The 18,069-nt window shown below is 52.5% G+C and overlaps 1 protein-coding gene across 1 annotated transcript; it reads left to right on the top strand.

Annotated features, from left to right (window-relative positions):
* Positions 1–134: 134 nt before the first annotated feature.
* LOC148045242 (putative phospholipid-transporting ATPase IM) lies at positions 135–16,559 on the top strand. The gene is made up of 8 exons (XM_087715274.1): positions 135–257; positions 666–849; positions 1,144–1,367; positions 4,512–4,595; positions 12,161–12,406; positions 12,882–13,020; positions 13,295–13,425; positions 16,108–16,559. The coding sequence occupies exons 1-8, from the start codon at positions 135–137 to the stop codon at positions 16,348–16,350; spliced, it is 1,374 nt and encodes a 457-aa protein (XP_087571400.1). The 3' UTR covers positions 16,351–16,559.
* The last annotated feature ends 1,510 nt before the right edge of the window (positions 16,560–18,069 follow it).

Here is an 18,069-nt window from a genome sequence, read left to right as displayed (position 1 = left end):
GGGGCTCATCCTCCTGGCCCCGTCCACAGGAGCACCAAAGGGCATCCTGCGTGGACAGGACCCCCCCCCCCATTCTCGCTTCGTGCCCCCGGGGCCCACCGTGTTGCTTCTCTTCCAGGGCAGCAAAGGAACGGATGCAAATAGATCTTGAAGTGAGGACGGAAGAACTGGACATCGAGAGATCGACCTCCTCCGGCTTCTGGAACAAAGAGCCCGCCAGCGGAGACTACGGCCTGATCATTAATGGGCACAGCTTGGTAAGGTGGCAACAGACGGGGGCAAACAGGAGCCCGCAGCCCTCCTAGCACTTGGCCCACATTGGCACGCCCCTTCCCCCGAGGCCAGGCTGGTCCCGATCCTGCCAGTCACATGGCACCAAAGACTTGGATGTGTTGCAGGTGGGTTGTTACTCCTGGGGGGGGTTTGGTTTTGGCAACCACTGTAGGTTTCTTATGTTTTGCTGATGCTGTGAGGAGGGCAGCCATGTAAATTGATTGAATAAGTAGGTGAGGAGGTATAAGTGCCAGTTGAGGACAGGCAAGGGAGGTGGGGCAGTCTGGCCCTTCACTCGACCCAGGGACCGTTGTTGGCCTCTTCCCGAGCGCTTTGCCCTCCAGCCTCGGGAGAAGGACCACCCTCTCCTGCACGCTCTGTGCCCCTGGCAGGCTCATGCGCTGGAGGGGGACCTCTCGGAGTTGCTGGTGGAGACGGCCTGCCTGTGCAAAACAGTCATCTGCTGCCGGGTGACTCCGCTGCAGAAGGCCCAGGTGGTGGACCTGGTGAAGAAGCACAGGAAAGCCGTCACCCTGGCCATCGGGGATGGCGCCAACGATGTCGGCATGATCAAAAGTGAGTGTGGTAGGTGGCCTGGCTCTCGGCCAGGCCCAGGGGAGAAGCTGCAGAAGCAGAGGGACTCTGGGCAGGGAACGGGAAGCAAATACAGTGGGGTGGCCGTGGGTGGCCCTCCCTCTGCTTTTGGAGGCCCAGCAGCACCCTGGCCATTCCCTTGAGGGCCGTCTCTATCCGAGCCTTCCTGGGCCCCGTTTCTCTGGGCTTGGGAGGCCAAGCGCAGTCGCCGTGGGACGGGTGGATGCCTCTCCTGTTCCCGCTCCCTGCTGAGGGCCTTCCCGTTTGGTCTTCTAGCTGCTCACATCGGCGTGGGCATAAGTGGCCAGGAGGGGATGCAGGCGGTGATGTCCAGCGACTTCTCCTTCGCCCAGTTCCGCTACCTGCAGCGGCTGCTGCTGGTCCACGGCCGGTGGTCGTACATCCGCATGTGCAAGTTCCTGTCTTACTTCTTCTACAAAAACTTCGCCTTCACGCTGGTGCACTTCTGGTTCGGCTTCTTCTCCGGCTTCTCCGCCCAGGTACTCGCCTCCGCTGAGCCCAGGCTCCGCCCCCCCACCCCGGAAGCAGCTGACTGGGGAGGGTGAGGGGGTGGGTGGAACATTCCCCTGGCCTGCTCCAGCCAATGGTCAAGGCAGGTCTAGAGCCCAGCAAGACCAGGCATCTCTTTTCCTGCCGGACTTCCAGATGAGGGGCTGATTAGTGACCGTGAGCCCTTTGCCAGGACAGCAGGCGATGCCAGAACACCCTCGTCTGCAGGGAGAAAGCCAGCTCAGTTTCAGCCATAGGAGGCTCCTCTCCAACTTCTCAAAGCCACACAGAGAATCCACAATCTTTGTAGTTACTGTCGCATATAAATTTACCATCCGGAAGCTTTTCCCTTTCACTGACGTGAGAGTCAAGTAATTGTAACTTGTGCTCACAATTTTTGGTCCTGGACTCCGTTGCCATGGAAAGTCGCCCCTCCCTGTAGCTTCTCCGTGTGGATCGGCATGTCACACGCGCGTGCCCTTGGCCAGGGTGGGGACTGGGACACTAACCACACAGCTCGGCTTTGCACATCACACAACACCCTGCTGGAAGGAATTGCTGGAAAGGAGGCCTCGACTTTTTTTTTTTTTTTTTTTTTTCACATACAATATGTCGTTTAATCACAGGTGCATCCCTACTAAGTTTATACATCCCGTATCTCTCTATTGTATATTTAATAAGCACCACAATAAGCTAGGGTTTAAAAAACAAAAAACAACAAAGTAGAACAAGGGAGAGAGGAAGAGGAAGAAAGAAAAAGAAAAAGAAAAAAAAAAAAGAAAAAAGAAAAAGGGGTGGGGGAAGGGGGGGAGGCCAAAAAGGTCAAAAAGGAGAAGAAGAAAAAAAAAATTCAAAAAGAGAAGGGGAAAAGAGAAAAAAAAAAGGGTGGGGGGAGGGGGGAAGGCCAAAAAGGACAAAAAAGGTCCAAAAAGGAAGGAAAAAAAAAAAAAAGGAGGCCTCGACTTTTGACCACTATTGAACCCAGAACTGTGGTGATAAGTCAAGGCATCACATGGCCACACCTGATTGATATAGAGCCGAGGTGGCGCAGTGGTTAGGGTGCTGTACTGCAGGCCACTTCAGCTGACTGTTATCTGCAGTTCGGCTGTTCAAATCTCACCGGCTCAGGGTTGACTCAGCCTTCCATCCTTCCGAGGTGGGTAAAATGAGGACCCGGATTGTTGTTGGGGGCGATATGCTGACTCTGTAAACCGCTTAGAGAGGGCTGAAAGCCCTATGAAGCGGTATATAAGTCTAACTGCTATTGCTATTGATTTTTCAACCTATTTTGTGGTGTAACGAAAGCCAATTTTCCCAAATGGGTGTTTTTTACTGGAAACTGTAAGTAAATGTCAGAATTGACCAAAAAAACATAAACATAAACAAAAAACAGAGAGGGGGAGAGAATGCAAACGCTATAAACAATCATAAAAGGTGGTATGGTTGCCAAGCACCCAAAATATGATCACATGACCACAGGGATGCGTGCAACTCTGCGTAGCTATGGTAACCTTGAAAACAAGTCCTACGTAGCTCTGGCTGGGTCCACCATGAGTTCAGTCAGTCATTAATCAACCGGCCATAAGTCAAGGACTACCCATGCAGACACAGCCTCCAGTGCACTGGCTGGATTAAGAGGGTTGCTTGGCCCCGGCTGACCAGTCTCCTTCCCTTATCCAAGCCAGCCGCATCAAATCCCTTTTGACAGACAGGCCAACAGATAGAGTGACAGATGGCTGGACGAACAGATGGACCTTCTGCCTTAATAGGGAAGGCTGCGTTCTGCTTTCTTCCCGACCCTCTTCGTTCCTCCTTCAAAGTTTTGTCTTCTGCATTGATTCTCCTTCATTCCCTTTTGATGTCCAACCCATGGTTAAATCTAGGCTTCCCCCCCACTTGCATGTGTGCACCAACTCCCTTCTTCCTCTCTTGCTCTCGGTTTCATTCATTCGTTCGTGCGCTTTATGGTGTCCTTCCCTTACATTCCTTCTCTGGTCACTCACAGAGCCTGACCTCTGCTGCCAGTCGTGGCTTTGGTCAAACCAAAGGGCTCATTTTTTCAGTAAAGGCAGAGAGGGCAACTGGCAAACCAGGTTCTCTTCTGTAGAGACAACTCTTGGAAGCCAACGTAGCAGTTGCTCATTTACAAAGATGTCTACGTAGACTATACTGACCCACAGCCAGGATGCAGAGAATTGTCCGCAGGGGGAAACGGGGAGAAGAGTGGGATATTAGAGCCGCCTCTAGGCCCGTGACCCGTCAAAACCGCGCTCGACTAAGCCGCGCCCGATTAAACCGCGTTGCTGACATCATCAACAGGGCGACAACAGCCAGCGCGGAGAAAGAAGGGCGCTTTAAATAGTGCTTTGAAAGCAAGCCGATTCAACTTAAGGTAAGGGTAAGGTTTAGGGTTAGGTTTAGGGTTAGGGTTAGGGTTAGATTTAGGACTAGGTTAAGGGTTAGGGTTAGGTTTAGGGTTAGGTTAAGGGTTAGAAGTTTAGGGTTAGGTTAAGGGTTAGGTTTAGGGTTAGGTTAAGGGTTAGGGTTAGGGTTAGGGTTAGGGTTAGGTTAAGGGTTAGGTTTAGGGTTAGGTTAAGGGTTAGGTTTAGGGTTAGGTTAAGGGTTAGGTTTAGGGTTAGGGTTAGGGTTAGGGTTAGGTTAAGGGTTAGGTTTAGGGTTAGGTTAAGGGTTAGGTTTAGGGTTAGGTTTAGGGTTAGGTTAAGGGTTAGGTTTAGGGTTAGGTTAGGGTTAGGGTTAGGTTAAGGGTTAGGTTAAGGGTTAGATTAAGGGTTAGGTTTAGGATTAGGTTTAGGGGGGTTAGGTTTAGGGGTTAATTTTAGGTTTAGGGGTTAATTTTAGGTTTAGGGTTTTCAGCAACGCGGTTTAGTTGGGCGCGGTTTAGTCGGGCGCGGTTTTGTGGTGGAACCCTCTAGGCCAGATGGGCATCATAAACATTTAATAAATACATTCTGTGCCTCCTTGAGGACACTACAGCTAAGCAACAGGGATCCAGAAAGAAACATGGGCCTCCCCCACCCCTCTATCCACTGATCTCCGGATTGTTGGTTTGGTACCCTTCCCCCTTCCTGTCTCATGTCCTCCCCTCTTCCCCCACCCCCCTTCTTCCCCTGCAGACTGTGTACGATGAATGGTTCATCACCCTTTACAACATGGTCTACACCTGTTTGCCAGTGCTTGGAATGAGCCTCTTTGACCAGGTAAGAGTCGCTCCTGGGGCCTTTGCTCGGTTTCAGTTCAGGAAACTGAAGGAAAAGCAGTAGAAGAAACTGGTGTCCTCTTTGGTTATAGATAAAAGTAGAGATCTTTAAAATTATTTTCTGAGCCCCATAAGCCATGCATTTCTCTCATTCCCTACTTTCTGGTGCCCTCAAAGTCATCCTATCGGTTATTTTATTTATTTGTGTAACGGCTCCTCTCCTAACTTAAGAAAGTAAAGACTCTTGAAACGGATTGTTTCAAAAGGAACCTCTAATCAAGCAGAATGGAAAACCTTTAGAAGCAAAGCAGCACCTGAAACCCTTTAGGCAATACAAGTGGGATATAACTGATTATGACCCCTCCGTTTTGTCCCAATGCAGACCAATACACAAGTGTGAAGATGTTTCCTTAACTCTTCTGCCCTGAGAGTTGAATAACACACATTCCCATGGCTATCTCTAGTTAGACGTTAAAGTAAGATATCCCACATGGCCATCATAAACGTCCCTTCAGAGATGCTGGGACCTTCAGTTTTCTGGTGACAGGAAACCAGTTGTAAAGTTGTAAAACTCAGTTGTTACAGATACAGCTAGTGATTTAATTCCGAGCCCCCCCCCTCCTCCCAATTGAATGGCAGTATCACTTTTAGGGCTCTGACATGCTGCCGTTCTTTAGAAAAAGGAGAGATTCACCTGTGAAAAGATAGGAAAAGAAATTGCATCATAGTATTTTAACAAGGTTTGTCAGGGTATTGGGAGTGAATTTTTTTTCAAAAGGGCAGGGGCCCTAACGTGGTGTTTCACTACCCATTCATTTTGGGATGAAGGTAAATGCTTCCAAGCAACTAAGTATTGGGTCTTCCCCCTGTGGGTCTTAAGAGTCCAGGATTTCCTTAATTTCAAAATGTTCTTCGCCTTCTATCATGATAGGAACAGGAGGTGTAGATGCAGGTCAGGGGTGGGTTTCTCGCCCCGTTCCAACCGGTTCGGTTGGAACAGGGCCGGCGGCGTCCTCGTACACGTGCGCGGTGCACGCATGCGTACTAGCGTCTGCGCGACGCTCCAGCTGCTCCTGGATGATCGCGCAGGCGCTGTATGCGTCCTGCGCATGCGTGGAAGCGCAGAACTCATCAAAACCGGGTAAGGACTGCGGGCGGGCAGGCATGCCCTTCGCCGTTCCCGGAAGTTACTTACTTCCGGGTTCGGCGACCAACCGGTTCGCAGGGACCGCCGCGAACCGGTTGAAACCCACCCCTGGTGCAGGTGGTCTGAGTTGTGAGATTACTTCTCGTTTGAATAAACTAATGTGAAACACTGGATGGACTTGCCTGAGTGTCTTTGGAAGGAGTAATTCTACGGTTACTGGGTTGATAACTCTGGTGATTGGGAAAGGCCTGATGAAATTTGGCCCTAATTTCTTTGATGACTATAATGACTTCAGGAATTTTGTAGATAAGTATACTCTATCTACTCTTTTTTTGTCAGCTTGAGTTTTAAAAACCTCTCTAGATTCCTGTAACGCTAATCTAACCACTGGCCGTGTGTTTCGTAGGTTGTCTATCCATTCTCTTAGTGAGGGGATAGTGGGTTCTTCTGTGGGTAATTCGGGCATGGGGTTGAAATCCTGGCCTGTTGCTACTCTAAAAGGGGTGAAATCAGTGCTTGAGTGCACAGCGTTATTGAAGGCCACTTCTGCAAAAGGTAAAAGATCAACCCAGTTCTCCTGTTGAAAATTAATAAAACATCTTAGCTATTGTTCTAGAACCATGTTTCGATTTCCAGTTTGACCATTGGTGCACAGATGGTGACTGGAGCTCAGTCTTTGGGTGGTGCCAAGTAAGTTTAAGAATGCCCCCCAAAAGTTTTAGGTGAATTGGACCCCTCTGTCGGAGATGATTCTCTGTGGGGCTCCATGAAGGCGATAAATGTGTATCAGGAATAACTTGGCTAGACTTTTGCCAGTTGGGATCATTTGGCACGGTGTGAAATGCGTCTGTTTTGAAAACAAGTCTGTTAGGACCCAAATGACAGTATTCCCTGCGCTTTCTGGTAGTTCGACAATAAAATCCATAGCAATCTCCCTCCAGGGTGCTTAAGGCTCGGCTGCCTTTTGAAACAGTCCTGGCATTTTGCCTTGGCATCTTTTAGCTGCTGCACAAATTGGACAGCTGGCTACATAGCTCTCTATGTCCTTTTTTTAGTGATGGCCACCAAAATTGCCTTTTAATTAGATGTAAAATTTTTACAAAACCAAAGTGTCCTGCTAGTTTGGAGTCTTTGGCTAGCTGGAACATACAACTTCACTCCCACCCAAGCTAGGTTATCTTTCATCAGGCAGCTGTCTTTGTGGCTCAAAAGCCATTCATCGGTGGTCAAAGCTTGTTTAAAAGTTTGGGTGGTATCATTGTCCTCCAAAGTGTCTCGCTTTCCTTGGGATCTGGTGGTTACTTTAACGGCTAGTTGATTGTCTTGTATCATGGGTTTGATTACGTTTGGCTTCATACTATTGTATTGCGGTTTCCAGGATAGTGAATCTGCCAGAAATTTTTTTTCCCTCGGAAAGTATCAGAGCGAATATTCAAACCGTTTATAGTACTGAGCCCATCGTACTTGTTTTGGAGAGAGTTTCCTTGGAGTCTTTAGGGCTTCTAAATTTTTATGATCCGTCCAGACTTCAAAAGGGATCTTACTCCCCTCTAGGAAATGTCTCCAGGTTAAAAGGGCCCATCGAACTGCATAAGCCTCTTTCTCCCAAATGGGCCCACCTTTGCTCAGATTCATTCAATTTTTTGGATGTGTAAGCGCATGGTTGTAATTGGTCTTTCTCATTTTTCTGAAGCAGGACCACTCCTATCGCCACATCACTAGCATCTGCTTGTATGATGAACAGTTTCTCTGTTTCTGGGTGCTTTAGGATTGGTTCGGCTGAAAACAGCCATATAAGTTTTTCAAATGCCGCTTGGCATTCCATTGTCCAGTTCAAAGGCTGCTTCGGTTTCGGGTTACCCTCCCCCTTCGTTTTTAAGAGCTTGGTGATGGGGAGAGCAATTTGGGCGAAAGCGGGGATAAACTGGCGGTAAAAGTTGGCGAATCCCAGGAAGATTTGCAACTGTTTGTGTGTTCTGGGTGGTTCCCAGTCACGTACTGGTTGCACTTTCGAAGGATCCATTTCTATGCCCTGGTGTGAAATGCGGTATCCTAAGTAATCAGTTTTTTCTTGGTGGAATTCACATTTGGAGAGTTTAGCATGAAGTTTTGCAGAACGAAATTTGTTCAGAACCGCCTGGACTAGTTTTACATGTTCTGCCTTGGTCTCAGAATATAATAAAATGTCATCAATATAGACTATGCAGCCCTTATATAAATGCTCCTGCAACACTTTGTTTATTAATTGCATAAATACTGCAGGGGCCCCTTGTAGCTCAAATGGGAGTACCTTGAATTGATAGCATCCAAGAGGGGGGTTAAATGCCGTTTTCAATTCATCTCCCTCCTTAATCCTGATACGGTAGTAAGCCTCCCTTAAATCCAGGTTTGAAAAATTTCTCCCTTTAGCTAGGTGTGCTAACATATCCTTCATGAGTGGGAGGGGAAATATTTTTCATCCTGATAGAATTCAAATTTCGAAAATCGACACCTAGGCGTTTAGCGCCATCTTTTCTCTCTCTAAATAACACTGGGGCTGCAACTTTTGGCCGGGCTGGTTCAATGAAATCCCTTGCTAGGTTTGTCTCAATGAATGCCCTCAGTTCTTCCAGCTCCCTTGGGGACGTGCTATACATCTAGGGTTTAGGGGGTTTGGCTCCAGGTAGAATTTCCATCACGCAGTCAGTGGAGCGGTGCAGGGGTGGGGAGCTCATCAGATGCTTTTTCGCTAAAAATCTCAGCCAAGTCCTTGTATTTTTTGGGTATGCCCCGGGTTGGCATAGTGTAAGCAGGCATTGCTGTTTCTAGGTGCTCTGCCCCCTCAGTTTCTTTGTCTGGATTCTTAGCAAAAGTCACGTGCATCTTATGGTGCCTTGCTTCCAATTAATTTGTGGGTTCCATTTTTTCAGCCATGCAAGACCCAGAATTAGTGGCCATTCCATGCCAGGCGCCACTATAAATGTAAGCATTTCCTCGTGGCTTCCGATGCCTATCTGTAGAGGCTCAGTGGCAAATGAAGCTGGCTCCCCTCCCCTGCTATTGACCCATCTAGTTGGCAAAAAGCTATGGGGCTTTTCAGCTTCCTTACATTAATCCTCAACTTCCTTACCAGGTTGGGCTGATCAAACAGCGGGTTCACCCCGAGTCCACTAAAGCTGAGATTTTCATCCCGCTCTCCCAGTTGGGGATAAACAGTCTGAGGGGAAGGGGAAGCGGTTTAATTGGTTTGCTTACCAGTGGTTCATCCTCTGGATCGCTTCCGGATGAGCATGGTTCCTCCTGCTGCGAAGCCGGGGTTTCCTCCTCAAAGAAGGGAGGGGGCGGAGATTCTATGGGCCAAGGTGGCGCAGTGGTTAAATGCAGCACTGCAGGCTACTGCTAGATCAGCAGGTCAGCGGTTCAAATCCCACCGGCTCAGGGTTGACTCAGCCTTCCATCCTTCCGAGGTGGGTAAAATGAGGACCCAGATTGTTGGGGGCAATATGCTGACTCTCTGTAAACCGCTTAGAGAGGCCTGAAAGGCCTATGAAGCGGTATATAAGTCTACTGCTATTGCTATTGCTATTGCTATTGCCCTACTCCTCAGGGCCGTCTCCTTTCCACGCTGGCCAGGTTTCGTAGGCTTTCCCCGCAATGGGCGGTCTGGTTTCTTAGCCAGTGCCTGAGAATGGTATTCTGCAGCTCGGTGCCCCTCTTTTCCATACTTGAAACGGACTAAGGATTTCGAAGGAGGTGTCATTTGTGGTTTAAAAGGTTCTTGTTTCCATTGGGGTGGGAATTTCTTTCACATTCGTCCTGCTCGGTACTGATTTCTGGCAATGTCAATCTCTGCCTCTTCAGCCATGAGATACCACTCATGTAGGTGGTTTGGGGCGCCTCGGGTCACACAGGCATTGGAGAGGTCATCACTCAGCCCATCCTTGAACCAGCTTACCAGGATATTGTCTGGCCAGTTCACATGACCTGCCAGGTCTTGGAATTCTTTGGTATACTCTGCCACTGGCCGGCGTCCCTGCTTCACAACTTTAATGCGGTCGCGTGCTTTGCAGTCTGCGAGGGGGTCCTCGAACCGTCGTCGCAGGGCCATCATGAAACGGTGAAAGTCCTGCAGTTCTGGTGCATCGGCATCATGTAAAGTCACCATCCATCTGACGGCGGCTCCTTCCAGGGCTAGGGTAACCACTCGCACTCAGGCTCCTTGGGTTCGAAAATCACACCCATATTCTTGCATGTAGGTGAGCACGTGTGCCACAAAGAATCCCATTTTTTTCGGGTTCACATCAAATTTTACCCCCAGGGAAGGAGCTTTCCTTTCTAACTGCAGGTTTCAGGGTTGGTTAGGAGTGGGCCCCAACCCATGCGCCAACTGGGGGGAAGGGTTTTCTGGGTTCCTAGCTGTTGCTGCTGTGCTGTCAGCTTGATCAGCAGGGACCAGACAGAGTTGAATAACACACGTTCCCATGGCTATCTCTAGTTAGACATTAAAGTAAGATATCCCACATGGCCATCATAAACGTCCCTTCAGAGATGCTGGGACCTTCAGTTTTCCGGTGACAGGAAACCAGTTGTAAAGTTGTAAAACTTAGTTGTTACAGATACAGCTAATGATTTGATTCTGAGGCCTCCCTCCTCCCAATTGTATAGCAATATCACTTTTAGGTATCTGACAATTTGAGATGTAAATATTTCCCATGGGAAGGATTCTTAATTCCTTAATGAATGAATGAAGTCCACCTGGACCCTTCCCCCACTTAAAACCTTTTAAGAGCCGAGGTGGCGCAGTGGTTAAATGCAGCACTGCAGGCTACTTCGGCTGACTGCAGTTCAGCAGTTCAGAGGTTCTAATCTCACCGGCTCAGGGTTGACTCAGCCTTCCATCCTTCCGAGGTGGGTGAAATGAGGACCCGGATTGTTGTTGGGGGCAATATGCTGACTCTGTAAACCGCTTAGAGAGGGCTGAAAGGCCTATGAAGCGGTATATAAGTCTAACTGCTATTGCTAAGATCAGCACTCTCTGTTCCCCAAAGAACAAAGCCCAGCTTCCTATCAGTGCCTAGGGAGTCTACCTCGTGAGCCAGCCACCCTCCCCTCAGCCTCAGTTTCCCCCCTTTTGGGAAAGCCTAGAGAGAGAGAGGGTGGGGGCCCAGGAGTCAACCCCAGAAGAAACAGATTATCTGGGACTCTTTCAGGCCCGGCATCAGATGAAACAATATGGGTCTCGCTGCTAGCAACTCCGGTTGGCAGTCAACCTCTCCTGGTCCTCTATCTCAGCAGTATTTTCTATCATGGACGTAGGATCTTAGCAGGCTTCATGCAAGGATTGGGGCTCTGGGGCGCAGAGTGATCCGTCCCACAGTGGTCCTTCGTGGGATGCCAGGCCTTCTCTCCCGTGGCATTTGGCATCTACGTGAAACTCCTGGGAGGGAAGGCCTTCGGTGCAAAGGGAGGTGCCCTCCGTGTCCCCCGTGGGGGCCTCCATATTATGGGGGTCTGGATGGGGAGAAAGCTGCTCAGATGAACCCCTAGGAAAGCAGAGCTGCCCTCTGTCCACCAACAGCCTCATTTCCAGCTCTGCTTCCTCCCTCCCAGGGCAGAGGGTGGGAGCTTTGCCCAGCTGTGGCCGGAGCACCTTGGAGCAGGGAGACCTGGCAAGAGTGGCTCCAGCCGCACAGAGCCCCCGCTCAAACTCCTGCCAAGCCTTTGAAAGCCCAAAAAGCCGGCAGAGCTCCTTCCCGGAGCCCGATGGTTTGGGGACGCTTTGGTTGGCCCAGAGCAGAGCCGTCCACAGGGCTGAGCCTGGCAGGAGGCTGATCTTCTCCACGACCATCGCTAGGCCAGGAAGGTCTCCTCTCTGGAAGCCAGAAGAGCAGGAACAAGCGTGGGCAGCTCCCAGCCTCTGCTACTTGTCACCCATAAAGCCCTTCATGGTAGTGGACCTGGGTACTTGAGAGACCGCCTACTGCCAATTACCTCCTTGCGACCTATTAGATCGCACAGATTAGGCCTCCTCCAAGTTCCATCAGCCGGTCAGTGTCGACTGGCAACTACGCGGAGGAGAGCCTTTTCAGTAGTAGCTCCGACCCTTTGGAACGATCTCCCCGTGAAGATTCGTACCCTCACCACCCTCCAGACCTTCCGCACAGCCCTCAGAATCTGGCTATCCCGTCAGGCCTGGGACTAAGATTGTAACCCGCCCGAATGGTATGAATGTTGTGTTTCTAATTATGTATTGTCTTATATGTTAAAAGTTTGTCTTTCCCCCCCTTCCCTTTTTAAGTTGTGAGCCGCCCTGAGTCCCCCCAGGGAAAAGGGCGGCATATAAATAAACTCAATACCAATACCAATACCTTGGCTTGGCAGATGGGGCGGGCTCTGGGCATCTCCCGCAGGGACCCCCAGCTTCCTCTTTCTCCTGCCAGGATGTGGACGACCGCTGGAGCCTGCAGTTTCCCCAGCTGTACGTGCCCGGCCAGCAGAACCTGTACTTCAACAAGAGGGAGTTTGCCAAGTGCACCCTCTACAGCATCTACAGCTCCCTGGTGCTTTTCCTGGTCCCCTACGGAACCATTTTCGAGTCTATGCGGAACGACGGGAGGGACGTTTCCGATTACCAGTCCTTCGCCCTCATGGTGCAGACCTGTCTGCTCATCGTGGTGTCGGTCCAGGTAGGGGGCTCCGTCTCACCAACTGCTGCAGTTCTGTGCCCCCTCCCCGCCCCCCTTGGCTCTTCCTCCTGAAGTCAGGCTTTGGCCTCGTCCTTCCCACGGCCCACTCAGAGTTAAGCAAAAGCGGGGCTCCAGTCTAACTGGCAGCACCCCATCTTCTTCATCTTTTGGTTCGCCATTCAGCTGCCCACTAGGTAGGTGGGGGGTTTGGGCCTGGGAAAGCTGCTCCGCCAAACGCACGTCCCCCTTGCCCCGAGCGCTCCGAGGGGAGCTGCTCCGCTGACGGAGGGAGCGCTGAGGCTCCACTGCGCAGGAGGGACCCCGGGGAGGGCAGGCGGACAGGGGCTGCTGCCCAGAGGGGGATTCCAGGGCTTTCCTCGGCCGGGCCTTGTGAGGGGTGGGGGGGGGGGTGAGGGTCAGCGAGCCAAAGCAGCTGCCGCCACCACGGCCACCTTAGCCAGGCTGCCTTTTGCAGATGGGCTTAGACACAGCCTACTGGACGGCGGTGAACCAGCTCTTCCTCTGGGGCAGCCTGGCCATCTACTTCATCATCACCTTCACCTTGTACAGCGACGGCACCTACCAGATATTCACCTCCTCCTTCCCCTTTGTCGGTAGGTTCAGAAGCTGCAAAGACACCCCCCCCCAATGCCCAACGGGGCCTCTCTGTCCCCGGAGGAAGCTGCTTCCCTCTTGGAGGGGGGGGGGGCTTAGCCTCAGGAACAGGGCAGCACCACAGGGTGGGGGGGGGGCGTGGGGGGACACAGTGCCTATGTTCCCAGTTTTGGCTGAAGAAACCGGTTGCCTGCATTTGCCCTGAATCCCGGGCCAAGCACGGGTGCTTCCTCCGCCCAGCAGGGCAACTGCAGTCCGTCTCTCCCCTCCCAGGCACCGCCCGGAACATCCTCAACCAGCCCAAGGTGTGGCTCTCCATCTGCCTCTGCGTGAGTCTCTGCGTCCTGCCAGTCGTCGGCTTCCGGTTCCTGAAGATGCAGCTCATGCCGACCCTCAGCGATCAGGTACTCCTCCTGGCCCCGGATTTGGGCAGCCGTTGGGCCCCAGGACACCTGGGGCAGGGTCCACCCCACCTTTCCTCCCCCTGGCCCGGGGCCCTGTGCCAAGGCTAGTCTGAGGCTTGCAGCCAGGTGCCATGCCTGGATGACCCTTGGGCAGAAGGGGGGGCAGGACAGCAACACAGCTACGACCCTTTCAGGGAGCTGGGCTGAGTGAAAGGGACTGGCCCATGGTTGAGGGGGGCTCCAGCCTGTGGCTCCCCCAAAGGCCTGCCTTGCAAGAGGAGCTGAGCAACCTCGGTTGAATGGAAGGGGGGGATTTCTGCAGCTGCTGGGCCACCAGCCCCCTCCCCTCCAGTGGTGGACTTGCAGAGGGGTCCTCAGGAGGCTCCTTAAGGGCCCTGGAAGCAACTGGGGTGACTATCATGTGGCCATGCTGCCCCCTAGTGGTCATGTGGGGTACTTTGCCAGCCTAGACAGGTAAAGCTGGTTCTGTAGGTGCTGCCCTCCACTTGGGGGGAGAGCCCCAGGTTCTCCTTAAAGGTCAGGCGCATCTATCAGCAGGACAAGTGGGGAGGGAGAGGAGGGATAACAGGTGTTGTCCTCAGAACTTGGGGGGGGGAGGTTTGAAAAGAGCTCGCTTTTATACAGAAGCCTTCAGTATCGCCATGGGAAACAAAAGAAAAGGAAGGAAGTGAACCCTAACCCCCCCCCCCCACAAGAATGAAACCAGGATGAGTTCAGGAAGAGAGGGAACCAGTATGAAAAACTAGGAAACCCCCTCCCCAACCCCCAAACCCTCCCCCTCCAGTGAAGGGAAAGTGGTGCCTTGCTCCAAATCTGCCCACGGAGAGCCAGGAAAAAAGGGCCTGGAGACGGGTTCACGGAGCGGCTGTGCAACACGTTGAAGGCGTGCCAAGGCTGCCCTGCGCTTGGCGATGGGGAGGCGGCTGTCCCTGTCCCTTTCTCAAGGAGCAAAGGTGGGTTCCACCACAAAACCGCGGACGACAAAACCGCGGACGACAAAAGCGCGGTCGGCGAAAGCGCGTATGTGACGTCATCACAGCGCGACGAAAAAGATAGAAAAATGTAAAAATAAAGCGAAAACCTTACCCTAACCCCCCCCCAAACCTAACCCTAAACCTAACCCTAAACCTAACCCTTAACCTAACGAAAAACCTAATGCTAACCCTTAACCTAACCCTAACCCTTACCTTTATGTGAATCGGCTTGCTGTAATTTAATTTTTATTTCAATTTTTCGATCTTTTTCGTCGCGTTGTGATGACGTCACATACGCGATTTCGTCGACCGCGCTTTTGTGGAACGCGGTTTTGACGGGTCACGCAAAGGTGAAACCAGACTCCTGTGTTGAACGTGCCTGGAAAAGAGTTTGGCAGAGACCCCATCAAACGGGGGGGGGGGGGGGAGAGGGCCCCGTCATAAAACCCGCAAGGAAGGGTTTTATGATGGGCCTGACTTTCCCTCCCTGGCTGGTTACGGACACAGTAGGAGTGTGAAAGTGGGTTCTCGTTTGGAAAAGGCGAAGGGGGACTTCCTGTGGAGAGTGGAAGGAAGAGAGCAGCAATTGGGCAGAAGCAAAAGGCAAAAGGCCTTGAGGACCAGCACCCAGGGGCTCCAGAGCTCCCAGGGGCCCCTGCAGATACGACCTCTGGGCCCCACAGGAGAGAAGGGAAACCAACGATGGAGCCGCATGGCAAAAGCTGCGGGAAAGGTTCAGGTTAAGGTTTAAGGTTTAATAGATTTGTATGCTGCCCAATCCCGAAGGACTCCAGGCGGCTTACATTAAAACAATTTTAAAAATATTAAAAGAACTTAAAATACAAAGACAAAGCAAATTAAAAGAACACAACATGCACTCGATCTTAGTGGGGCTGGAGCTCAATCAGAGATCAGCAGTCCCAGGCCTGCGGGAACAGCCAGGACTTAAGAAAGTCTTAAGAGACTTTCGGAAGGCCGAGAGTGTGTGGGGAGGGTCCGGATCTCAGGGGGGAGATGGAAAGATGGTTGGGGGTCTGAAGAGGGAAGAAGGGAACCTCAGGCTGGCTTAGAGCAGTGTTTCTCAACCTTGGCAACTTGAAGAGGTCTGGACTTCAACTCCCAGAATTCCCCAGCCAGCATTCGCTGGCTGGGGAATTCTGGGAGTTGAAGTCCAGACCTCTTCAAGTTGCCAAGGTTGAGAAACACTGGCTTAGAGCAAGAGTTTCTGCCCACTTGGGGGAGGGGCAGCTACAGCAAAGTCTTTTGGAGGGGGGGGGGCTTAAAGGGCTGCTGGGAAAAGGAGGCACTCAGGAATGAAGAGGTGCCAGGCAGAGCTGGGAGGGGAGGAGATCATGGAGAGAGTGAAGACCCCTAAAGGGAAAAAAGGGAGAGGGGAGGGAGGGGGGGCTGAAAGGACACAGAGAGGCTTTGGCCAGAAGGGTCACTTTTTCCCCAGCCTTGCTTGCCCCCAAAGGGCCCCGCCCGATGGGAATGCAGAGCCCCTTCCCTGTCCCGCGTGGCCGATGGCACAATTGGCGCTCTGCCCCATCAGAAGCTGGGCGGGGAGGGGGGGGAGCTTCAAATTGAGCCCCAAATGTGCCGTGGAGCCCAGGGGGTCTATTTTCCCAGGAAACCCCCCCCGCGCCCCCCCTCTCTCAGCCGGTCTCTTCTTCTCCTTCTCGCGCAGGTGGTGCGTAAAGTGAGACAGCTCCGCAAAGCGCCCGGTCCGCCCGCTCTGAAGCGCTACTTGCAGCGCAGCGCCTCCCGCCGCTCCGGCTACGCCTTCTCGCACCAGCAGGGCTTCGGGGACCTCATCACCTCCGGCCGCAACATGCGGCTCAAGTCCCCCGCTGCCTCCTCGCCCGCTTTCTCGCCCTACGCCCAGAAGTACCGGCCGCGGCAGGAGAAGAGAGAGGGCGGCGCCTCCTAGCCCTCCCCGGCCTCGAGGACCCGCGTCTTCGCCTGCGGAGACGGCGCTTGGCCGGCGGACGGGGGGCGGGAGGCCTTTCAGAAGCGGAGTATGCAGCCGGGGGGCGCCCTGCCCAAAAGCCAGGCTGGGGAAGGGGCTTCTGGCAGCCCTGGGCGCTTCCAGGGTTCCACCTCCACCCCGGCGGCTCTCCTGAAGTCTAGCGCTGCCCTCTCCCCGCTGCTTCTGAAGGCTTCCCGAGCAAAGGAGGGAGGGGGGCTGGAAGGGGCCCTGCCTGAGCTGAGGACCCCCGAAAGGTCGGGTCCCCTGCCCCGTCTCCAGCCCAGGAGGAGGACGGGGTTGGTCTTGCGCGCACTGCCCGAAGGAAGATGCTGCCTCCTTCGCGGAGAGTCTGGGCTTCCAAGCGGACGAGGGCGATCAGGTCCAGCGAAGGCCTGGGGGGGCTCCTGGCTCAGGAAGAGGGGGAGCCCAGAACAAGCTTGGAAGGGGGCGTGCAACTGGCTGCATCACCTGCAGGTCAAGTGGGGAGGAGACCCTGGAGACCCCCCTCTCCCATCTCCTGTGCTGGATGTGTGGCTTCCCCCTTGAGCCTTGGGGTGGGGGGGGGCGGAGAAAGAGGCACCCATCACTACTTGCACCCAAGGCTGCCTTCTGAGATTTGTTCACCCAGTCTGTGGAAGAGGCTGACCCCCTGGTGGGTGGTCTGCTTTGCCCAATGGCGCATCTGGGCTGTGGGGCCAGAGTGGGGGGCTTGAACGTTGGTGTCTCAACACCAAGTCAAACGAGGCCAGAAATGCTGTTGGCAACCAGCAAAGTCACTCTTGTAGGGTTCTGGCATCTTTAGACCCTCGAAGGTAGGGGGCCACAACTGGGGGGGGCTGAGGGCTGGTAAAGGAGCTCCAACTTCTGGGCTCCAGAGATGCCCAGCCTGGCTGGAAGAAGCTACTCCAGGGGAGGCTCCACCGCTACTGGCACTCCCCCCCCCCCTTGGCCACTGCTGAGGTGGTCAGGCACCCATCGTTTTCAGCAATGGCCTCCAGCCTCCCATGGTCTTAGTTGACCAGGCCAGAAAGCTCTGTTGCCCAGGCCATTCGGAAGAAAGACACCCTGCCTCGTGCCCTCCCTTTGGGGGGCATCCCGGGGGGGGGGGGGCTGCCATGGGGTGGAAGTTGCCAGAAAATTTGTCACACAGTGTTCCCCTGCTAAGGTGCCTTTTTTTCCACCAGCATTTCTGTTTAATTCTTAGGAGGGTTTTGCTTCATCCAAAATTATTGCATAAAATGGTTATGGAAATTACGGTCAGCCAGGATTAGGGAACGGAAGGGATATTATGCCAGTAAAATCTAAATCCAGTGTTGTAATTTTTTTACGCCCATATGTTTATGCACATAGCAATTGAGGCTTCCTGAAGGTATAATATATTTATAATGTTCAGCTTTTAAAAAAATAAATAATACAATGGAAGTCTCTATTATTATTTGACGCATCTCCAAATAATTGCGAGCATTCCCGCAAAAAGATCTCTTGATGTATTTGAAAATAAAACAACCCCCCCCCCAAAAAAAACCCCACCCTCTGCATATTTCTCTTCCAAAGTAGATCCTGGCGCCTCTAAAGGCAAAAGTTGCATCTGAGGAGCTGCATGCTTTGACGGGGGGGCCTGTGGGGTGTTTCCCTCCCCTTGGACTATTTTTACTCCGTCACTTTTAGTCATTCGGAAAA

Source organism: Thamnophis sirtalis, unplaced genomic scaffold (genome assembly GCF_051295495.1).
Source record: "Thamnophis sirtalis isolate CommonGarterSnake01/CBP01778 unplaced genomic scaffold, rThaSir2_p1.2 scaffold_5, whole genome shotgun sequence".
NCBI classification, from domain to species: Eukaryota; Metazoa; Chordata; class Lepidosauria; order Squamata; family Natricidae; genus Thamnophis; species Thamnophis sirtalis.
The sequence above is the reverse complement of the archived record's forward strand: the minus strand, read 5'-3'. Positions and strand labels throughout refer to the sequence as shown.